This window comes from Argentina anserina, chromosome 6 (genome assembly GCF_933775445.1).
Source record: "Argentina anserina chromosome 6, drPotAnse1.1, whole genome shotgun sequence".
NCBI classification, from domain to species: domain Eukaryota; kingdom Viridiplantae; phylum Streptophyta; class Magnoliopsida; order Rosales; family Rosaceae; genus Argentina; species Argentina anserina.
This window is the reverse complement of record NC_065877.1, coordinates 36952186-36977309: the sequence shown is the minus strand read 5'-3', so window position 1 is coordinate 36977309 and position 25124 is coordinate 36952186. Positions and strand designations below refer to the sequence as shown.

General features: G+C 34.1%; 3 protein-coding genes and 1 long non-coding RNA gene across 5 annotated transcripts; 2 read left to right on the top strand and 2 right to left on the bottom strand.

The window, feature by feature from the left end:
- Nucleotides 1-1198: 1198 nt before the first annotated feature.
- On the bottom strand, nucleotides 1199-3275 carry LOC126800615 (uncharacterized). Its single transcript, XR_007672725.1, has 4 exons — nucleotides 2486-3275; nucleotides 2239-2355; nucleotides 1678-2126; nucleotides 1199-1573 (listed from the first exon to the last, which is right to left on the bottom strand). It is a non-coding gene; the product is annotated as an uncharacterized LOC126800615 (long non-coding RNA).
- A 2584-nt stretch (nucleotides 3276-5859) lies between these two features.
- On the bottom strand, nucleotides 5860-11089 carry LOC126797485 (uncharacterized). Its single transcript, XM_050524107.1, has 11 exons — nucleotides 10774-11089; nucleotides 9681-10180; nucleotides 9348-9391; nucleotides 8719-8808; nucleotides 8339-8485; nucleotides 8157-8234; nucleotides 7912-7998; nucleotides 7595-7723; nucleotides 7239-7301; nucleotides 6011-7155; nucleotides 5860-5919 (listed from the first exon to the last, which is right to left on the bottom strand). Exons 4-11 carry the CDS (start codon nucleotides 8732-8734, stop codon nucleotides 5860-5862), a joined length of 1725 nt encoding a protein of 574 aa, XP_050380064.1. The 5' UTR covers nucleotides 8735-8808; nucleotides 9348-9391; nucleotides 9681-10180; nucleotides 10774-11089.
- A 746-nt stretch (nucleotides 11090-11835) lies between these two features.
- LOC126800600 (uncharacterized) lies at nucleotides 11836-14797 on the top strand. Of its 2 annotated transcripts, none has more exons than XM_050527988.1 (5): nucleotides 11836-11851; nucleotides 12318-12482; nucleotides 12629-12828; nucleotides 13399-13628; nucleotides 14288-14797. In XM_050527988.1, exons 2-5 carry the CDS (start codon nucleotides 12388-12390, stop codon nucleotides 14564-14566), a joined length of 804 nt encoding a protein of 267 aa, XP_050383945.1. In that variant the 5' UTR covers nucleotides 11836-11851; nucleotides 12318-12387; the 3' UTR covers nucleotides 14567-14797. The 2 variants fall into 2 exon arrangements, with proteins under 2 accessions (XP_050383945.1, XP_050383944.1); XM_050527987.1 differs by lacking the exon at nucleotides 11836-11851 and adding an exon at nucleotides 11990-12081.
- A 1961-nt stretch (nucleotides 14798-16758) lies between these two features.
- Nucleotides 16759-18564, top strand: LOC126800614 (probable WRKY transcription factor 24). Its single transcript, XM_050528008.1, has 2 exons — nucleotides 16759-17275; nucleotides 18124-18564. Exons 1-2 carry the CDS (start codon nucleotides 16839-16841, stop codon nucleotides 18308-18310), a joined length of 624 nt encoding a protein of 207 aa, XP_050383965.1. The 5' UTR covers nucleotides 16759-16838; the 3' UTR covers nucleotides 18311-18564.
- Nucleotides 18565-25124: the final 6560 nt, after the last annotated feature.

Sequence of the window (25124 nt, the reverse complement as noted above, 5' to 3'; positions counted from 1 at the left end):
AGTAGAGGGAGCATACTTCTTCTATGCTGAGTTTGCAGCCTGCAACCCAATTTCTCCAACCCAAAATTTAGGATCTCAGACCCAAAACAAAAAACCAAGCCCAATCTTGAGGGCAAGGCCCAACCATTGGAGCAAGCATCCTCCAACTCCACCGACATCGCTGGAGACATGGTGCAACGTAGCCTCCCAGATCAAGCCAAGGCTCCACTACATTGAACCCTTAAAACCAAATCCAACAACACCGCCACGCATCACAGCAGCAAGAAGCTAGGCTATTGACCCACCGCCAGTCCAAAAGCCAGGCTATTGAGAAAAAATAAGAAAGGTGATGATAATGGGTAATAAGAAGTTAATATTGAGTCCATCTTCTATTAATAAAACCAGAAAGAAAGTGGGATGGTTAAAATTTTAAAATATCTATAATGTCTTTGATTTATTAAATTTCATATTTAACTAAATAAGATTTTGAGGGATATGGTTGTAATTTTTTTTAAATAGAAGTCAAAATAAAATAAATAAGAAGAGGTAATAATTATTAACTGATATGAATATACGAATAAAAACAAGCGCACACGCGTGAGTGCGGTCATTCCTCACGGGCAACGCACAGTCATGAAAGCTAGTGCATTAGAAAACAGTCTCTGTTGTTAATGATGCCTTATTGCCTTAAAAAAAGATGTTTTTATTAAAACGGTCATCGTAGCATCGTGATCAATGCGCCATGCCATGATATTATATAATCTCGTGTTTTATTATAGTTCATTGAATAAATTTAGCCTATGAAACTGCTCAAATTAGTTATAGGACTTATAGCTTAGTCGTCCAAGTAGTCGATCCGGTAGAGAATAGGAAAGGAAATGGTACCAACCTTTTTTGACTCTCACCTAATTTAAGCTTCACAATATTGGTCATAACACATGCACACAACGAGTCCTCGTATCATAAACAAAGACCACAAGCACCAATATGAACAAGCACATTTGTGTAATGTCAATTAAAAATCCCCAACTCGCATGTGAGTGATGTGACAAAGCAAGTTCCCTCAACAACCTAAGTTTAGGTCTCATTACCTCCTAAGTTTATCCTACAATAGTGATTTAACTAATCTAATATCCGTATGATGGTACATGCATATATGAATACTAGTGAAGGTGGCCGCGCTTTGCTGCGGCATTGTAGTCGAACTAAACATTTTTTGTATTAAGTTGTAAAATGTCAAAACAATAACAGAAATATTTGCATATATTTACAAACATATTTACATTTGATAGTCAGATGAAGTTTACTGACCTTGATACAAAACTAAAGCATATATAAAGTAAAGCATAGGATGTACATATTAAGAATGCAAAAATTGGCTGTCTATTTTTGGATGTAAAAATTAGCAACAGCTAAAAAAAGAAAGAGGAATACACAGCAGATGAAAACCAATCCTAACTGTGCAAGCTACCAAAATAACTGACCATTCAATGGTGATTCATTTATGCTATTTCAATTTATTTCCTCTGTGTTTGTTTCCTTTTGACGTTAAATTGTGGTGGCCCTCCCATTTGAACTTGGACAAATTTGAACTCTGCACATTTGAGTTAAGCAAACATTAAAAAGTAAAAGATAGCCTTAGTATGAGACAAATTCATTATCAGATGAAGATGTTTTCTGAAGGGGAAAAAAACTCACAACTTGAATAGTTGACTGGAGAGTGTCATGTATGGCATTAGAGGATGTCAAGCTTAAGCTTAAGCTCTGTCATGCCTTGTGTTCTCACATGTGACCTTTTTATTTTCACCAAGTAGATAATAAAAGGGCAGCAATATCAATATGTCAATCCCGTGAAGACAACACATGAATTTGTATTTTAATATGATTGAGTGGAAAATGATAAACCAAAATACATGAATAATTGTATCCAATTATGCATATATTCATGAGCTGTTAAAGAGGTTCTTGTAGTTTAGTTTCCTTTTGATACACAGTTGAAAAAGTAAGACAGCAAAATAAATTTGACACCTTAGAATTTCGCATCCTGTTAAAAATATAATAAGATCCTAATTTTAAACTGAGAATCACCTTTCATTTTAGCAGTACTTTTTGACGCAAAAAATAACCGCAGATGATTGAAATGTAGCCTACAAAAACAGGAAGGCAATCATTAAATTGTTACTGTGAAGGATTCTTAAAACCAAAAACAAAAAAGTAAGAGAAGGTAATTCAAAACCCCAGATGATTACTGATCAATACCTGAGTAACAAAACAGTTGGTGTTATCAAATAGTTCTCAGTTAAGCATTTGATCAAACAGTTGGTGTGCACTCATCCAAAGTATGGGAAATAATTAACTTGACATAGTCTTAGTAATCTGAATACATAAGGCAAAAACATACGATAAAAATAGGGAAGAATAAAACAAATCAAATAGAGATCCCTATCCAATAGGTTTTTTTTTTTGTGAATGAGCATAGCCAATAGCTCAGCATAATTAAACATACCTGGAGATGGCTGATGAAATCTCAAAACCAGAATCACATCCTTTTGTGGCTTCTCTATGTCTGTTGATTGTCCACGAAGCCCATACATAGTGTATTCATCTTCTCTCAATTTCGGGAATTGAAAAAATAGGGGAGTGGATGGGAAAGATGCAGAAAGTGACATGCAGAAGCATGTAGTTGCATGCGTGTTCATCATTAGGGGAAATAGGTGTAGTGAGTAAAGGTAGCTATTTGATTTGTGAAGATAGTTCAGGACTTAAGGATTCATAAATATTGTGACTCCTACACCATGGCTCCTTGTAAGTTTTTTTTTGACAACCATGTCTTCTTGTAAGTTGTAAAACCTCTTGTTTTTTATACTTTCATTTTTTATTTTGTACGTCTTAATACTTCACTTTATTTATATCATGTGTAAATTGAATTTGGCAATCATAATAATGCATCATTGAACACTATATTTTTAGTGTATTTATTTGGTATTTCTTCATTATTATGTATTAAAAATTTTAAACTACTTTTTGATGTAACACGTGATACAGCAACGTATAGTTGTCCATGAGTAAAAACGTTATCAGTAAGATATACGCCAACTTGGTTAAGTGATTGGCCCTGACTTTTATTAATTGTCATTGCATAACATGGTCTAACTGGAAATTGTCGGCGTTTAAATTTAAATGGCCATCTATGTTCATTTTTATATGATATAATTCTAGGTATGAAAACTTTATGACCGATATTACTTCCTGTCAAAATTTCAGCTTCAATTAATCTATCAAATAATTTAGTTATTATCAATCTAGTACCATTGCATAATCCACAAACCTGATTTAAATTCCTCAACAGCATAATTGGCATGCCAACTTTTAAAGCTAATTCATGAGTTGGTAATCCACTGAACTCTAGTTGATTTAAAAATTCCATTGGATATAGAAGATTGATATTTTCATTACTACCAGTGTCATGAAAAATTGAATCACAACTTAAATAAATTTTTTTATCGCCTGGTAATAATTCAACTACATAATTATTTATTTCATTTACGGTTGCATTTCGTGGGGTGACAATAGCGCGTTCTTTCAAATAATTTGGATTGTTATAATTTACACTGAAATTGGGATATGTTATTGAAAATAATGCCTCTATTGTATTTGAATCACATTGAACTAATAACTCTTTGGGAATTTCTATCCATGATGTATCATCATCGCACGTGTCAAAATTTGATTCAATTCGACCGTCGCCTATTTGTAATATCCAATTTGCAAATGTACTAATTTCATGTTTTTCCTTTTCAGACAAACCTTGCTTCATCAATCTCATATTTTCAATTAAATTAAATACTTTAAATGATTTCCATAAATATGAATGATTTATCGATGCTTGAACAATATCTTCTTTACCTTTTCCAGAAACAATAGGCAATATTTGTCTAAAATCACCTCCTAATAAGATTGTTTTCCCACCAAATGGCATATCAGTATTTGATGTAATAGAATCTTTTAAAATATCACGCAAACATTTATCTAATGATTCGAAACAACATTTATCACACATTGGTGCTTCATCCCAAATAATTAAATCTGTTTTTTTAATGAGGTCAGCAAGATGAGTTCTTTTGGTTATAAAACAATTTGTCAATTGTTCTATTTCAATTGGAATCTTGAATCTTGAATGTGCAGTTCGGCCATTTGGAAGCAATAATGAAGCAATTCCAGAAGAGGCAACAGCTAATACAATTTTTCCTTCTGATCTTAATTTACAAATTATTGTGTGCCACAAAAATGTCTTTCCAGTTCCACCACTACCATGAACGAAAACAGTAGCCGGTTGTTTTTGTTCAACTGCTGTTACTATATAATCATAAACCTCTTTTTGTCTATCATTCAATTGAGTGACATAAGTCAAATGTTGGTTTTTTAGCAATTCTAAGTCGTAGCTCAGTTCTTCTCTTAGTAATTTATTTTCAAAATTGAAAACGTCATTTATATTTGGCATTGGCAACTGAAATTTTGCTAATGAAGATGAGATTAGGTTGAATGCTGTTTCCAATTCAAATAACATTTTATTTTTCAATTCTGATTCTGGTATAATTAAAGTAGGGTTTCTCATTTGTAATCGAGCTTTATGTAAAATATCTTCACACATATTAGGCCAAAATATGTCGAGTAATCTCTGAGGATTTGCAACTTCACAAAATGAAATGATTGTAACGAATAATTGTCGCATTTGTGGTCCATTTGCTACATGAGAAGAAGTTTCTAATGCATCGATCCATTCTTTATCATCACCTAGTAGACCCAAAGCCTGACATGCCTCTCGATATGATGAATATGTGATATTGTTTACGGTTCTAATATCTTTATAATTACAACAACCTTTTTGGACATTTAGTAACATTCTTAAAAAATACCTTTCTCCTATTGTAGGATTTACATAAGCCATTTTACCAATGGTTTCATATTGTTGCCTTGGTTCCCACATTTGATCTTTTGATTTCCAAACAAATTTTGTAGGAAATTCAGGATAAGTTAATTCCCTTGCATGTTTGTATTGCTCATTCGCTACGAACCAAGCAGTTAGTGTTGTCCGTAAAATTGATCTATAATTTACCAATGATTCTATTGTTTCTGTTTCTTTGAAAGTAATATTTTGTTCTGATGGTAAGTGGACTTGTAAAGATTGAACTGCAGGATATCTCGAATGAATTGAGAATTCAAATAATCTCCAAATAGATTCATGCGGAGTTAGATATCGACAATTTAAGTAATTTTTTATTTCGTCATGTTTTTCTCCATATATCATAATTCGGGCTCTATCAGGACCTTTACTTATATATTTGAATAAATATTTAATTAACATAGACTGTGAACATAGTTCAACATTAATGTGAGCATTGTATCTCAATAGAAGTTCAATGTTGTATGGAACAACAAATTCATTTCTAATTTCAATACCATTTTTTTCTATAAATTTTGTAGGGTCGTTACGTCGTTTATAAACAGGAGCATTGATCCCTTCGAATATAGTATAATTAGTGTATGGTTTAGGAAAAGACTTTGAACAGTGTTTGTCACGCATGCAAGGAGCTTTCAAATTTATAGGTCCACATGGTCCATGAATCATAAATTGGCTAACAATATTAAAAAGAGTTGGGTTTGATTTTTTATCTGGTAACTCAGCTGAAATTATCGAATCAATGTCATCTGGAGTGTGACACTTATAATTCTTTGTTAACCAAAATAAGATATGAGCATGTGGTAATCCTCTCTTTTGAAATTCAATTGTATATACATGACCTCTAGTTTGACCAAAAGGTTTTCCTGATTTGATATATTCAATCATATCTTTTAATTTTATTTGAAAATTTCTTGAAACTATATCAGGTCTATCTTCTTGTTTATATCCCGAATGCTTATTAAAATATCTAACAATTTCTGGCCATTTAGGATTGCAAGTAAAAGTAATGAATAAATCAGGATTTCCATATTGACGGCAAATCGCCATTGCATCGTGATAATTATTTACCATATCTCTTGGACAACCCGTATGAGAACTTGGAAGAATAACTCGTCCAATATCACTACTATTTTCTACTCCAAATGAGATATTAGTATAAATCTCATCACATTTTGCAATACGAAATTTATCTTGATTTTGTCTTATATAATCCAAACGATTTTCATCAACAGTAGCATAAGCATCAACTAAAAATTGTTGAAACAGTCTTCCCCCTTTCAATACAGTGTTCATACTATTATTTCTATCATGAAGATAATATGTGATGAAACTTCGCATTGACATCTTGTCTGGTTCTTTATCTTCTTTACCTACTACTGGCTCCAATAATAGATTTATATCAAAGCCATCTTCACCGTATGGATACAATATTGGATATTGTAACGACATATATTTTGGATGTATTTTAGAAATACGACGCAAATTACCATCTGTAGATTGAACAATTATATCCTTGTTTGAATCAAATTCACCAATATCACCAACAACTAAACCCCCTATCTCATCATTAGTTGGACGCTCATATTGCTTATTATCACGTGATTGAGGAGCAAGTATAGTCATATTTAACGAAGGTAAAGAATCAGATTGAAATCTATCCCTAATAGCACGATATGTTTTAGTCAATTCACTTAAGCGATCAAACATTTCAATAAGCGCAACAACAATATTTAGTTCTATTTTAGAAGTATGAGAAGGATCAATAGCATTCATACGATTTGAAACTTCATTACACGTATCATAAATATATAATTGTGCATATTTTGGAGCCTCACCACATTGTGGCAGCATTGATCCTATCAAATGATGAACTTGTCCACAAATTTTAAACACATAAGGTGCACATCCATTGTTTATACCATAATCAATTTTTGCACCCATCGATGTATACGCAAACATGGAATTGTACAAACGTATATTTTGTCGAAAACGTACACTATCTCGACCATTGTCAGGATTTAAATATTGCTCAAGTAAATCAGGAGTTGGTTTTGATTTTTCAAGTTTGACTCGTCCTTTCTGACAACATTCTGTATAAACAATGGGTGCTCTTCTAGATTTCCGTTTATTTGCCTCTCCCAACCAAAAGTTTGCATCACAGTGAACACATTTATATCCATCATCACCACTATCGTTATAGTCGGTAAGCACATCTGAAAATAAAAACATATTGAAATCAGTCACCATAGATGACATACTCTGTAAAAGAACTGTAGTAATAGATCAAAGACATAACCTCCTCGTTTTTTTTTGTAAAATGCCTGTCCGCTTGAATTCATATGACTGCTTCCATCATTAACTGCAAAACAAACTGGTTACATCAATCATATTTATTTGCCACGAATAAACAACAATCATGAACTGACTATAATTATTAACTACTCCAATCAATGAATAGCTCAACTGAAAACAAAAATATTAATGCATGCTCCATATTATTCTAAAGTAAGCCAGAACATTTAACTGACAATAATTAACATCTTGATGGTAACAATGGTCTTAAAAAACCCGCATATAATTTAACATTCCATATAACATATCAACATTCTAAAACGATATTTATAATAAGACAAACGATAAAACTAATAGTACCTGCATTGTCCTCAATAATCACAGCCATAACTTCATCATTTGGTTCTTGTCCAAGAACATTTCTTTGATTAGCACAGCTCGCTTCTCCTCTTTCAAATTTTCTCTTTTGACTGCGTGTTCTTGTACATACTACATGTAAATCAAATAAAACAATAATGAAAAACGTCATAGCTGATACCCAAAAAATTAAAAAATACGTGCAAATACAAAAGGAAATAACGAAATGAGTGACAACTAAAGAACACAATACCATATGTTATAACTAAAGATGAACATAAAGAAGTTAAATTAAAAATCTAATTAGCATAAAAGCATACCTTCCCCAGGAAAAGTCGTAGCATGATCACCTTCTTGGAAAAGATGTTCTTGAAAATACTTCATTCTTTCAGATCCACGTGATGTATCTACACTACAAAAATTTGTTAAAATATACCATTTCTCTCAATTCATTAATGAATAGATTGTAAAATACAAACAACACTTATTTGTACATCTAATGAATCATCTCATATCTATTCACCAAATTCAATCCTGAAAAATTAATGAAGGGCATGAATCATACCATAATTGAAACCATTCTCATTAACTATTGTCCCTTCAGATAGCTCTATGTTCCCAGATGCATGTTGGGATGTTGCATCTGCAAACAAATTTAAATCTCCGATTAACAAAATAGAGATTAATACATCATATTAGCAATCTACAATCACACTAACACACATTGACTGAAACACTAAAACATGCCTGTCATATCTACGGCATCATTAAGAAGATTTGGAGCAACTGTTGAGGCCTCAATTGGCACTACACCATTACTTCCATCAAAAAGATGTTGTTCAAAAAACCGCATTCTTCCGGATGGCCTTTGTCGGCGGGGTTGCTGCGACACAACTATTATATACATAGAAAAAAAATCACTAATTAAACAACACCAAGAAAATTAAAACCAATACATTACATTAACAATTTACAATCACACTAATATACAATAACTTTAAAACATGCGCGCCACATTTACATTATCATTAAGAGCATTTAGATTGTAATAGCTCCATTTAGAATTTATGAAAATGTACCTATACTGTAAACAAAACAAAAATGAATTCGCACTCACAATTACATACCTGATTTATTGTCCATTAGGAATGCCACAAAATCCACAGAATTTAGAACTTCCCTTCCAGAAACAACAGAACACAAATTCGCCTGGACACCTATGTGAACAACAATGATGACCAAAATATTTGGGGTTTGAAAATATAATATATTTTGATAACCATAACCATAATAGTAAAGAAAAACAAAATTGAAACCTGAAGAATATGGAAATTCCAACTTTATGTTTCCAAATTTTTCATCGTTCTTTTGTTAATCACACAAATCTAAGAAATTAATCAAAATACTCAGACCTTAACTTAGAAAGACGAAATGTTAAAAGATAAAGTTTCCTTAGAAGGCTTGTTGGTGGGATGTTAATTTTAGATACCATGATCTGTCCATGCAAAACCCTAAGTAGTACTTTCTCATTTGTTTAGAATAGTACTTGGTTTCATTTTTTCTGAAAAATGTTAATACTGGGTTCATTGTCCCATTTAATCTATATATACATGATTTCCTATCTACTCATTCTAGTGAAAATCGTTAAAAATAGTTAAGAGGAATATATAGAATTTTAATTTGTTGTCCAAAAACATAATGGTGAAACAACATAATAATAGCCCTCAAGCCTCAAGATTAAACAACATAAGCATACCTACTGAAAAATGCAGCTTCCAATTACGATCCAAGAGCAGCAAGCTGAAAATACACAAAAAGTTATCACCCATTAATTAGGGAAATTAATAGTAAACTGATTACCAATAGCAAAGAAGAAAGAGGAAAACAAAACAATAGACAGAAACCATTCCAACTTTTCAACTCACAACAATAACAACAGTAATAGTGATTGACATATCTCATCTAAATTTGTTTTGTTCGTGTTGCTTCCATTCCATCATAAATTGTGTTGATTCATTTACAATCTCAGTCTGAAATGAATAAATTAATCAGAATCAACATCTGCCCAACAGACAGAGAGAGAACACACCTTTCATAGGCTCAATGATGATGAAGAACAATCAGTCGGAGCCTGATTATTTCTGCCAAAAATAAATATGCAAACTCACTACATAAACGAATTCGCAGAAGCTATCGTGATGAACTTAAAAAAAATGATTCCCAACCCGATCAGAAATCATAATTCATTATTGCTTAGAATTAAAACACACTGTAGAATCTCAAACCTATTGCAGAGGAGGGTTGTTTTCATAGTGAACACAGGGTGACTGTCGTTTTCATGTTCATCCTTAAGAGAGGATAGATAAACATGGAGAGGAAGTTCCATCATTCTTAAAAAAAATAGAGAGAGAGCAAGAAAAGAGCGATGTGTGTGGCACCTCAAAAATTCAACATGCAGCAAGGCTACAGACATGGAAGTATATGAACACAACAAATGGTAAGCACAAAAACAAAACCTGATATTTGAAACTCAAAATCACCTTCTGCATCCTTACAGATGACAAACCAAGTTCCTAAATCCTTGCATCACTGAAATTCCAAATCAGTATCCATGTTAGAGTGTCTATTAATAACAGAATGCTGAAAAGTGAACAAATTGTGAGATATAAGCTGATGCAATCCGCTTGACTTCAATCTAATCAGCAAAATTCTAATATATAACTAAGAGTTAACAAATTTCAAAAATACATATAAGAGGATGTCAGATTGAAGCCAAGAATGATACTAAAATTTGTGAGCACTTCATTAGGTCTCTTATAGGTAGAGAAACCAATACAGTCCAATAATATATATATATATATACCACCTTCAGATTATTATCTCTGACATGAGCTCTGCAAATGAATCACGCAGAAAATGAATCACTATTGTGGATCTTACCATAAACGAAGTCATTAGTGAGCATCTATGAATCTAACCTCGAAAACCACCAATTTGGATATCGCGTAAATAACAAACGAAACCCAGAATCATCACAGCGAGGAGAAAACTCAAATTGAAAAATATACCAACATAACACACCCCATAATAAAAATTCAAAGTTCAAACCAATCATCAAACAAATAGGCAAAAGAATATCCAAAATCAAAATTCGAGCAAATTAAATGAAGATTAACACCCACCAATCAATAAAGGAAGACGGCTTGTGGAAACTCGGACTCAGGAGTGGGAGCAGGCCACCTCATCAGCCTTTAAGAAGATTACTGTGTTAGGAAGTAAGAAGAAGATTGCTCCATCATTTTTCTCGGTTGAACTCTCTTCTCTGTATATAAAAAGTTATATACAGAGAAGAGAGTTATAAAAAGAAAACGCAAAAAAACGAAAGACCAAATCATCAAACAATATCAGATACCCACAGAAAAATAACAGACCTATAGAAATAAAAGGAACAGAACAGAAGGCAATCAACTGAAACAATTAACGGGAAACACCAACCCAAAACGAACCAAAAAAAAAACCAAAGCCGGAGAAAACAACCTTTCAATGATCAAACAACCTAAATCCCCATCCAGATCGCAAAAAGATAGCAGCAAACTCTTACCTTTTTGGTCTTGAGCGCAGAGGGGAACCCGACCAACCGAATCACACTATTGATGAAGATATATCACGGTCGATGACCAAATTTAGTCAAGTTTCTTAGATTCCCTTTTCAAGTAATCAGACCAATGAACACGGCAGAAAAAGACGAAATGGAGCAATTTCCTTCAGCTGAAACAACAACCATCGACCCAAATAAACCTTCCCCAGATAGGACCAAATAACAACTACACGTGTCAAAAGGCAAAACAGCTGTCCCAGTGGCAGAATTGTAAATATCCCCTATTTTCGTACTGTTCCTACTGTTCCTACTGTTCCTAACCTAACCCGCCTATAATATATAGTAAATGACATCTTTGATTCCCAAGTCAAGTCACTTGTCGAATATTACCTCTTTTCTTCTGTTTTCTTATCTTGAAGATTACGTTGTAATTTACTAGTTTGACGTTGACTAAAACTTTAGATCACAAGGCCATCTTCATTCTTCAAGACTTTCAACAGCCTTCACCAAAAGTTTGATTGCAACTTCCACTCTCTTGTTCTTGCTTTGATACTCAGTTTGTTCTCAGCCACCACACATCATCAAACACCACGAAATTTACTTGACCATTACACTCCATGCTTCTCGAACTTTTTCATTTAAACTGCGGAAAAATCAAGCTTGTAAGCTTCACTTCAATCTTTCTTCAGTGTAATTAATACGGTTAAATACAGATTAAATACACATAATTTCTTACCATATATACGTGTTACCATTAATTGCCATGGTTATGTTGAATCAATCGATAATTGAAACACTTGGCTGATGAGCAAGTGGCTACTAATGTATCCACTTGTGAAGTTTGTTCTATCGACACACCTTGAATGATTTCAGCCTAACACCACATGCAAAGGTAGGCTTCTGTCAGCTGCATTCTCCTCATTACAATTCCAATGGATCCTCTGGATGTCCACATATAATAAACACAAGTCATATACTTGTTCACAATTCTGAATCTAGCTGCATCGCCTTTGATGTGGTCAATCGACAAAAGAGACCGTCTTGTATTCACCAGGAAGCAGAACAACAACTACGGAGGTGGACCTCCATTTCTTTTTTATTAACTCTCACTGTTTCATTGTGTCACAGGGCTTCGAGTCTTCGGCCTTATTATATAAAGAGCCTGGACAACTTCTTGGGTGTTTGATTACGCTAAAGAATGGGGAGTCCTGCTGCAAAGAGAGTCCTTCTCACCTCCAATGGGGATGAAATTTCATCCAACATAGCCTTACAACTGGCCCAGCGCGGTTGCAGGTAATTTCCCAAGCTCCTTGCTTTTTCACCCTTCTCCGTTGTGAATTTCTGAATCTGGGATTCTGGGTTTTGGTTGCTCCGGAGGCATTTTGTGATCAAGCACACTACCGGGTTGTTGAAATATGTTGTCTTTTTTTGGTAATTAGATTGGTTTTGATGGGAAAAGAGAGTTCTTTGAAGAGTGTTGCAGAGAAAGTGAGGGGATCGCTGGAAGGTGTGGTGTCTGTAGAGGTGATTGGTGTTGACATGGAGGAGGAAAGAGAAGGAGTTTTTCATGAGGCTGTGGATAAGGCTTGTGAAATATTGGGAAATTTGGATGCCTTTGTGCATTGCTGTGCCTATGAAGGTACACCATCCTCTCTCAGTTTTGGTCATCTTGGTAGTTCTATGCTGAAATTGTTCTAGAAATGTTGCACCTAGATTATGGGCGGTTGAAAGATATGAACTTTAACTTTGAACACAATACACGTTTATGAACTGCATAGTATTACTTCTATTTGTTATTCAGTAAAGATAATTAGATGGTGGTTGTCAGCGCTGAACGTGCTTCCATTTATTTAGTGTATTTAGTTTTTGTTGTATGTATTGTTATGACACCATCAGGATTGTCAAATGAGTAGTTTGAAGGCTTGTTTACATAAAAGACAAAACTTGAAGAAACTACAGTTTTTGCAGGGCAAATTTAAAGCCTGAGCAGGAATGAATTGTTTAAATTGACAACTAGGTCAATCAGTTTCCCCTCTTGCATGTTTTAAAATTCAGTACTAAAACTGATACCTTCTTCTATGGTTCTTGTGTCATTCTTTACTTTGCCTTCAGTTTTGACTTTTGAGCATTTCCATGTGCTGAGATTTAAGGGTTAATGTAGTTTAGTTGGAAGAAAGAAGTTGTATCATTTATGATTTATTTGAAACAGGAGAGATGCAAGAACATCTGCAATTATCGGAAGATGAGTTTAAAAAGATAATGAAGATAAATTTCATGTCTGCATGGTTTCTGGTAAAGGCTGTTGGCAGAAGAATGCGAGATCATAAGTCAGGAGGTTCCATCATACTGCTGACCTCAATTGTTGGAGCTGAAAGAGGGCTTCATACTGGAGCTGTAGCCTATGGTGCTTGTTCAGCAGCACTGCAGCAGTTAGCAAGGGTATGTTGATCACACTAGACTCACACAACATAACTATTGCCTATAAATTTTGAGTATGCAAGATTGAAAAATGATGTACTTTGCGCGCGCGCGCACATAAGCAATGCACCAATTTGCACCCTTCATGTCTTTGAAACAGTACTTCGACTTTCTCTCTGTTTGCTAGTTAGATGATTGAGTTTACATGTGTTTCTTGATCATCAGAAACACCCCTAAACCATGGGTTTCTTGTCTCCTGTTGGTCACAGTAAGTTAAACATGAAGCATAAATGTATAAGGTCATGAATTGATCATCTTGCACTTGATTAATAATTAAGAGAACAATAACTTCATTCCTCATATCAGTCGGACACTTAGGAATTGCTTTGTTGTGATGATCATCAAAAGCTTTGCTTTTGGTATTTTATGAGTTACCCTTTAGGCACCAACTATAAGCATTGCATGTTTTGTTAGTATTGACTGTGCTGTGATGTTTTCTTTAACGTGATATTAATGAACCCTTGTTGCATAGCTGTACAACTTCTAGTATATTTTGAGAATCTTGTTGCTTATGTCTACAATTTTTATTACATCACATCTAATTATATGTCCAATATTGTTTCTTCTCTTATTTTGATCTTTTATCAATAACAACCTCCTTCCCCTTGCTATTCCATCAGTTGTCGGCTTTGGAGATTGGAAAATACCAGATCAGGGTTAATGCAATTGCACGTGGTTTGCATTTGGAAGATGAATTTCCCATGTCTGTGGGAATGGAGAGGGCAAAGAATCTGGTGAAGGATGCAGTTCCACTGGAGAGATGGCTCGATGTTAAAAATGATGTGGCTTCAACTGTCATATATTTGGTCAGTGATGGTTCAAGGTACATGACGGGCACAACTATATTTGTCGACGGGGCACAGTCTCTTGTGAGGCCTCGGATGCGTTCTTATATGTGATTCTTGTCTCCATTACATCGTCCTAGCTATTATCAGTTAATTAGATTTGTTCGTAGGTTAACTGATTGGCCATTTTTATATTTGTTTCTTATGAATCACAGTCAAGATTCAATTGCCTTTCTAAACACGATGGGACTGGAATGATAGCTATCCTATACTGAGGTGCAGAATTTTCAAAGAATGGAACACAGTCGGTGCCAATTTCCAATTTCTGTAGCATAACTTCAGCATGAAACAACACTATCATGGTCATTGATTTGTCATCACATCTGTTTCCAGTGAAACATCCATTGATTTAACCGGCGCATCTTTCATCCCTCACTTTGTCAATGTTCAACATGATCAAATGGTTTATCTATCACTGATTTGTTGAATTCCCTTGCCAAAACCAAATAACATATAACATGTATGGAAAAAAATCCAGTAGTTTGCTCAACAAGACGTATCTAGGTATGTATCATGGGTAAGATCACCACTAGGAAGTTAATGTATCAATATATTAAACACCAAATCTGCCGATAGTCCAATAATAGAAGGCACCATTGATTGAATCTGCAGTTAACTCACTCAACTGGAGGGTGATTTAAGAGAGAATATGGATATAATTAAAAAAAGAATAGCTCATTAATCAACTTTTCGGTTATATTTCTACATCTCCACCGTTCAACTTTTAGGATCTAATGTGTAGATCATCTTTGTAAAATGTCAGCTAAAAAATTGTGATCGTTAAGGTATCAAACTTGGTGAAAGCAATGGACGCGTTAAATCTGTCAAACCTGAATCGTTGCTTCCGGTTTTGAATGCCTTAAAAACCTCTAATTTTGCTAAAATTTTACAAATGTGATATACACATTAGACCCTAAAAGTTGAATGGTGTAGATGTTAAAACGTAATCGAAAAGTTGGTCAAATGACTTATTTCTTTAAAAATAATTCCTCACTAGAATTGACTTAATAATTACCAAATTGGTTGAAATTTTGCAGAGATGATACACAATATTATCTAGATATTAAACGATGAAGATGAGGAAATTCAATTAAAAAGTTGTGAAAAAATAGAAATCCACATAAAAACAATTAGCTGGTCCGCACTTAGAAAATCTATACTCTTCAGTGTTTACTAAACAATTCGCTTCTGGTCCGGGTGTTGGAAAATCTAAAATCTAAGCTACTTGTCTCCGAAAGATTCAACAGACGTATAGAAACTACTGGCTGGGAAGTTTCCCCAGTTTCAACTTTCAACAGATCATTCAAAATTTGGCGGATGTAGCAAAGTCATGGTTCAACAATGGCAGGCTAATTCAGAAATATGAACTCCTAATTATTTACTTTTTTATGGAAACAAGAATCATGCAATGTAGAAATCAATTTTACAGAAAGTAGGTATCGAGTCATTTTGTTTTTGAAAAGGATCGGTTAAGTTATCTGAACAATAATCGATGATAATGTTGATACAACACATCTCGTACTCGAGAACCACATACATGTATTAAGGCTCGAGTTGCATTTCAATGCAACTGTGCAAGCAGATATCATGTTGAAGAGTAAATTGATTTGAAACCAAGATAGGAAAAATAAGTTTAACTGAACTTGACACAACTCGTAGTTTAAAATAAATAACACTTTAAATAATATAACTAAGTTGTAACTTATGTAATGGTTAATTGGTTATTCAAGTTTTTTCCACATTAATTTAAAAATCTAGTGGTTTGCTTTCAACATGTCTCACATTAATTTCCATCGTCTCAAGCACGTGTATAATATGGTCTGCATGAACAACATCTATTGTATAATTTGTATACTTCTACGTACACAGTACACAGTGCATCGATCACTAGTTAAACTTAACTAGTTAAGCTGGTTACTATTTCCAGTCCTCAATCTGTATTCTGTACAGCAGAAACTCTCTTAATGAAGCCGCCTCCATATTCCAACACATCGATTCTAGCAATGTTGCTACTTCTTCTTTTTCTTTCTAATCACACATGATCCACAAAATTTAAAATTTAATAAAGCTTACGTATCTACTTTTCACCTTTGAACAGCCTTCGTGCCGTTTACGACACCTATCGATCTCTCTCTCAGTATATATCCCCATATATCATGTGTCTCAAATTGTCTCGCTCTGGTGAAACCCTACATATACTGAAGTCGGGGCCATCGCTGGCTCATTACCTTTGCCGCCTCTCTTCTTCTTCTTCTTCTTCTTCTTCTTCTTTTGTTTTTTGAGTTTAGTGACACCAGACATACGGCTATAGCTTAATAATTGGAACATGGACAATTACCAAATGTTCTTCCCAGGAGCACCATCAGCTTCCTCATCATCAATGGCGGCTTTATCATCACCGAATATGGACAGCCCTCAAACACTACTTTACAGTAGAAGCGGTATTACCAGCTATGGCGGTGACCATAGCAGTTCAAGTAATCACAGGCTTTTGGAGTCGACAGGTATAGAAAACCATGCAGCTAATGGGAGACAAGTCAAACAACTTGTTGTTAAACACGATGACGACCATTATTCTGATGATCGTGCTGCGAATCATGATCATAGTCCGCCGGCGGCGGCCGATAACCCAGGTAAGATGAAGAAGAAAGCGAAAAAGCCCAAGTATGCTTTTCAGACAAGGAGCCAGGTTGACATACTTGACGATGGTTATCGCTGGAGAAAATATGGCCAAAAAGCAGTCAAAGCCAACAAATTTCCCAGGTACGTATCTGTACGTAAGCTTCAATATATATTTTGTTCCATTTTGTTTTCTCCAATTCATCAGATATGTTCAATCATCATCGATCCTTCATTACTATGATGAGAATATTTTGATCCATGCATGAATTAATGTCACTCGAATGACCCGATCACCAGATTTGATTTGTTTAAGTGGTAGTCTGGTATATACGTACATAAAATATTGATCCATATCATCCAATAAAAATTTACTTGAGCGAGGCTCCTCATCATCTTATATAATTAAGCACGTGTTAATTTACTTGAGCAAGATCCTACTTGATTTTCCACTAGGAAAAGTTGGTATATTAGCAATATCAAATGAGGTATATACAATGGAAGCTGCATGGTTAATCGAAGGAAAAAAAATGAGTATAGGTGGTTGAAAATGATTGTTGCCGGCCGGAACTAATTTTTAGAAATATATGATGATAAATCCATTCATATTTCATGCGTTTGATATTTCGCGTTTACTCATTCCCACTATATATCCCATCTTAAGCACTGATTTTATGTTCATCAATCATCAGTATTTTATAGATAGGGATATCTTACTACTTAATCAATTTCATCTAATTAACCTCATTAATAATATCACAATCAGTAGTTTACACACATATATGTCCTTTACGTTCTCTAGCTTATATATACTTACCTAACACTAGCTACCTAGTTTTCAGATAAAATGATAAATGACTCCAACCATGAACCGTCTATATACATTTGTGTACGTCTATATATGCACATACTGTATACAACTACAACTATTACAAGTAGGCCAACTGTAACACTGTATCAAGCTATGTTAATGGAGAAATTTTTTGCAAAAGCTACTATCGATGTACGTATGAAGGATGCAATGTTAAGAAGCAAGTGCAACGGTTAAGCAAGGACGAAGGCGTTGTGGTAACCACTTACGAAGGAATGCACTCTCATCCAATTGACAAGCCTAATTCCGACAATTTCGAACACATCTTGACTCAGATGCAGCTTACAAATTACACGCGTGATAGCTAGGGTAGAAACTGATTTCTAGTCACCCAGCTGGCCAGCTTCACCTGAAGACACCGATCGAGCTAGGTTTTGTGCTGGCCTCTGCTACTTGAAATGGAATGGATCGGAAAATGTAGCAGATCAGTAATATTTAATTTTGGTTTTTCTTTCTTTTAGCAGATGTTTGATATCAATGATGTCGTCTACGTATAAAAAGTACGTAGTTAACTATGAAGTGGGCAGGTCTCAAAATTCAATTTATTGTTTAATTAGCTAGAGCATGCATGTCTTGATTAAGTCAGTCTTAACGCTCTTGGCATCAACATATTCTATATATCATAGTTTTATTGAAGGAAAGCAAAGTACTAGAGGCACGAGTTTCTCAAGTTCTTTTTGCTTGAATTCTAAATCCCTGGTATGTACGATCTCGCTCTAGGGCCAGTCCTGAGAGATTGAATGCCCGGTGTGAAGAAAAATTTTGTGTCATCTTTCTTACATAATTTTTCTTGTATTTAAAAACTACCAATTCAAAAATTTAGAATCCATGAAAGACAAGATGTGAAATAGAGAGAGACTGAACAATTTAGAAAATTGTGAGCACTAATAGACAGAGCAATCTGAATTTTGTTTCTTTTATGTAAAATCTGGCCTTGTTATTAATTTTGTGGTCTTAATTATATAATGAATGCCTAATTAACCTTCATAATCATCCGAGTCCCACCAATAAATAAGTTCTATCTTTTTGTCATCCCCATTTCCTACTGTAATTCCTTTCATTTCTTTTATTTTCTATGTAAAATTTCCATCGGTAGTTAATTAAAATGCCTTAATTAAATCTAATTATATTAAATTAGTAAAACTCTCATGCCCTTGGACCTGGTGCGGTCGCACGGGCCGGGGCTCGGGCCGGGCCTGTCTCGCTCCTTGGTTCTTCTCCCATGCTGTGCAAATTAGCTAAGTTCTTAATTAATTAATTGTAATCGAGAAACAATAAAATTGGCTTCGTTATGCGATGTAAGACATATTGATCATGCATGTGAATGACGTTTGTTCATGCATGTATTGTCCCACATATGCTTTTTTTGCTGATTATTATGATATAGTACATTAATTTACTGTCGAGCATGGCCTGGGAACCAATAGAGAAATGTTGAACTCTCGCAGTGTGACACTAAGGTGTTTGTGTTATAATGTGCATGCATGCCTGATTACTAGCAGTGGCGGATGCTTGAAGAGGCCTCTCCGGGGCTGTGGTCCCCACGGAAGTAATTTTTTCCCTCTACAAAATAGTATAATTATAACATAATTGTGTATAATTATGATATTATTACTTTTAATAAGCTGTAATTCATATAGTTTTGGTACAATTACATATATTTATGGTATAATTGTGTATATATCAATATTTAATTATATACTTTGATATATATTGGCCTCTAAAAATTTTGGTCTCTCCGAATTTTTTTTTCAAAATCCGCTACTATTGATTAGCGCACTAATTTGTTAAGACTGAGTATTTCATAATTCATATAACGTTGTATGAACTATGAAGTACTCAGACAACACAAAAACAGTACGTCAGTTCACTTAGTTGAAACTTGAAAGTAACTCATTAGGCTAGGCATTACCAACTCCCGGAAAAATCTTATGAGAAATTAATATGCGACTATTAAAGTAAATTAAGAGTTGACTCGAAGTGAGTGTGAACATCCATTCATGCATGATTCTGCATTCATAGTAAGCGTTTAAAGATGAAAAATACTGGGCCTTATTTCATGGGATGGTCTAAATCAGATGTATTGGGTTTGTTTAGGAGATTGAAGCCTTGAAGGGGCGGACAAAAACTCATAAACTGATAAACATATACGGATATACCTACCCAAATCTATGGATCATCCTAACCCAACCCATAAAACTAATTTCCCTCGTTTGTTGAACACGATGAAGCCTTTGTTGTCTTCTTCCACCAAATCACCTATAAATCTTTATGTGATTGCGTGCATGCTTGTTCTCTGTGCTCATATATCTCTTCCTTTCACTATTTGTTCGCTTTCGAAACCCATCTTATACTTATTTCAACAAGAGTTTTTTTCATCATCAGTCTCTCAACTCTGGTGTACCTACCAATGTGATACCTCAACTCTTAATCGTATCAATGTGATACCCAGACTTTAGTATTGCTACCATTGAAGTACTTCCGTCAGTTTTTTTCAACTTCTCCGTCATCTTGGTGACGTGGCAAGTACGTGAGGCCCACAAATAGGGTTAAAAGAAAAAATTAACCCAATCTGAGAAGAGCAATATTTTTCCCGCCATTTACCTTGAGAAAGACACCCAACAATTCCAATTTTGGCGCCAATTTTCCCTCCCTACTCATTAATTTGTGTCTCTTATCTAAACTAAAGAACTACCGCCAACCAGTCGACCACAATCTGATAAAACCTAGATCAATCTCATTTTCTATTTTTACCCTATCACTTGTTAAACTAACAGAATAAATATAGAAATTTATATGGAACATCTCATTTCCACAATCTCATAAGAATATAGAAACACATAACTTAACGAAATTCAAATACATGTTTAAGTACCATTAGTTGCCACCTTTTATGTTGATCTGCCATGATTTTTGCTTGTAATAACTAATGGTACTTAAACATGTATTTGAATTTCGTTAAGTAATGCGTTTCTATATTCTTATGAGATTGTGGAAATGAGATGTTCCATATAAATTTCTATATTTATTCTGTTAGTTTAACAAGTGCTAGGGTAAAAATAGAAAATGAGATTGATCTAAGTTTTATCAGATTGTGGTCGACTGGTTGGCGGTAGTTATTTAGTTTAGATAAGAGACACAAATTAAGGAGTATGGAGGGAAAATTGGCGCTAAAATTGGAATTGTTGGGTGTCTTTCTCAAGGTAAAGGGCGGGAAAAACATTGCTCCTTTCAGATGGGGCTAATTTTTGTCTTTTAACCCTCTTTGTGGGCCTCACGTACTTGCCACATCACCAAGATGACGGAGAAGTTGAAAAAAACTGACGGAAGTACTTCAATGATAACAATACTAGAGTCTGGGTATCACATTGGTACGATTAAGAGTTGAGGTATCACATTGGTAGGTACACCAGAGTTGAGGGACTGTTGGTGAAAAAAACTCTTTCAACAACTATATCCTGATTATCCTCCCTTCTCCTTTTTTAACTACATAATTTGGGTAGTGGTCCTGTCGTCGTCTAATCTACATGCACTAATTAAAGCATGAATCGCAATAACGAAAGAGAGCATGCACAAAACTAGTTCCCCCTCAAGGCTGTGTTTGTTTCACTAAATGAAACTCATGGGAAATGAAATTTTTTACTTTATTGTATATGAAATTTCAAGTAAAAGAGTAGGAAAGGAAAGTAATTCCCAATTGGAAGGAGATTTTGGCAGAAAATGTTTCCCTAAACCCACTCAAAAGATTCATTTTCGCGGCAAACTCTACCATTTATTGCTAAAATCCCTACTGGAAATCATTAATTGTCCTATTTATCCATTACCTTTTAGATTTATGTGTCAATTCTACATGTATCTCCTGTCCAATTCCAGAATTTTCCAAACAGAGGAAAGAAAATATGATGGGAATTGCAATTTCCCATGCCTTGGATTTTCCAAAGGATCCTTCCATTCCTTGAAACAAAATAGCTTCAATCCCATTTAAAAACCAGTGGCCTAGGCAGTTATGAATTCCAGCACCATTGGTTTAGTCATCACCAAGGTTCAAAATCTTCCCGATATTCCGATCAATCTTAGGGGTAAATATCTTATTTTTTTCGTATTTGCGATATTTCTCCGATAACATAAAATATCTCCGATATTTTTCTGATATTTACGAAATATCTTATATATCTTCAATATTTTGGAGAAATATCTGAAATTTTTTATTTTCATTTTTTTTTATCTTAACTTGATGATGTCTCAGACTCTTAGAGATGAGTTTTTGATTAATTAATCACATCGAGCCTCGAGAGATATAAAAAAGAATACTAGAAGAGTAGTCTCTCAATCGGCTATTTTTTATTTTTTTGTAAAAGAATTATGGATGAGAAGTGAAAGTTCAAGTCTTAACTCTTAAGAGTCAAGCCATATCAGTGACAAATGCTCTATTTGACCTCGATGAAGAAAATAGCAACTCGCATCCACATGTCGTAGAAAATACAATTGATTTTGGAATTGATGTAAATAAGGTATTATCTGATGAAGTTGAAAACTCAGGAAATAATTATGATAATGCTAGTGTGTGGGGCGGCGTATCAACTCTAGATAGTTCAAATGATGGTGGTGGTGGACAAGGTGGTGGAGATACAAGGTTTGAACATGGACAATCTGTGAAAGATTTGAGCAGTTTTTTTGTTAAAGTAATTTTGATCATGCTACCCAAGATGAGGATCATGGATCTATAGATCATGGATCTATAGCAAATGATCACATAAAGTCAAACTATCAATTTGATTATTTTATTTACGATTATGGTCAGTTTGAAGAAATATATGATTAATCATCGAGTTTAATTTATCCTTACTATCGATTTCTCGAAGAAACTGTCGGCAACTCGAAAGAGATATATGACTATCATATTAACTATTGCAATTCGTATTATATGACTTGTATGTCTTGGGTAGAGTATTGTAGTTTGATTGACCAACATGCGTCTTTTCAAGCACCTAGAGTTTTTTTCTGGTACTAGATAAAGTTAATAACTGTATATTTTATATGTAATTTAATAATAAAAAATAAAAAATTTCAGAACATGAATGATATATATTTTTTCAATATCTCTGATATATATACGATATCTAAATTAAAAAAACAATATATTTTTTCTAATATCCCCGATATATATATCCGATATATCCATTTTTAAAAAATGATATTTTAAACCTTGGTCATCACCATTTGTTTATTGCTAATTAAATACTGATCGATCATATATGCTAATGATAACTATATTCATTCCAGCTCCATCTAGGTCTGATCAAGGTTTTGGTATGCCATATTAAGGTTCAATCATCTCTCATTTATAGAAATTGATCAAATTGAGCTATCTACAGTCCTCCCATACTCGTGGATGGATCAGAATTTAGATGTTGAAACATTGAGTTTTCATTATTGTGTATTATATATAAGGTAACAGTCAAATAAAAAACAAAAGGAAGTTTATTCTACATACACTAAGGCATGAATCACAGATAAGTGAAATAACGAATGAGATCATCCAAAGAACTTGTTCCCCCACAATTCCATTAAAAAACCAGTGGCGTAGGCAGTGATAATTAAATATATACTGATCGATCATGCTTATCATCATTAATTAATTAACTAATACAGACCAGCACCAGCTAGGTTGATCAAGATATTTGTATGCCATATTAAGGTTCAATCATCTCCATTTATAGAAATTGACCAAATTGAGCTATCTACAGTCCTCTCATACTCGTGGATGGATCAGAATTTTGATGTTGAAACATTCATTTCATTATTGTGTATTATATATAAGGCAACAGTCCAATAAAAAAGAAAAAGTAGTGTATTCTACATACACCAAGGCATAAATCACAAATGAGTGATATAATGAATGAGAGCATCCAAAGAACTTGTTCCCCCTCAATTCCATTAAAGAACCAGTGGTGTAGGGCAGTGATACTTAAATATATACTGATCGATCATGCTTATCATCAATTAATTAATTAACTATATACAGACTAGCACCAGTTAGGTTGATCAAGATATTTGTATGCCATATTAAGGTTCAATCATCTCCATTTGTAGAAATTGACCAAATTGAGCTATCTACAGTCCTCTCATACTCGTGGATGGATCAGAATTTAGATGTTGAAACATTCATTTCATTATCGTGTATTATATATAAGGCAACAGTCCAATAAAAAAGAAAAAGAAGTGTATTCTACATACACTAAGGCATGAATCACAAATAAGTGATATAATGAATGAGAGCATCCAAAGAACTTGTTCCCCCTCAATTCCATTAAAGAACCAGTGGTGTAGGGCAGTGATAAATTCCATCACCATTGGTTTAGACATCATGACCATTGGGATTTAGTGCTAATTAAATACTGATCGATCATGCTTATCATCAATTAATTAATTAACTATATACAGACCAGCATCAGCTAGGTTGATCAAGATATTTGTATGCCATATTAAGGTTCAATCATCTCTCATTTATGGAAATCAATCAAATGGGGCTATCTACAGTCCTCTCATACTCGTGGAAGGATCAGATGAACCATTCATTTCATTATTGTGTATAATAGATAAAATATCATTCCAACAAAAAAGAAAAAGAAGTGTGTAATAAGATAATATGAAATTATGGCATGGATACCGACTATACTATCTTATGGGACCTCTTCTTTTCTTTAATGCTAATGGTGACGTAGTTGATCATTAACAAAGTAATTAAACTATTTAATGAGATATTATTAAGAATTAATGTATATTATAGATTCGATCTCTGTATATTTATGTATTGAATTCTGCACTCCCATCACCTAAATAATAAGAGGTTGGGCCCTATAAATTATGGACAAACAGCGGAGGTTCTTTCCTTCATTCTGTGAACATTCACTTTTTCTTTTTCTTTTTAACGGAGCGTGTAGTACACACGCTAACAGAGTTGAACTAAAAACCAAGGATTTTGCAGTGCCATCGCCACTGAAGAGTTCAAGGTTTAAAAATAAAATTGAAACAAAGCCACCAATGCGTCGGCAGAGCCAGACCCATCATTGGTACCTTCTCCTTCTCCTCCTTAGATTTTCTAATCATTGTCGTAAGATT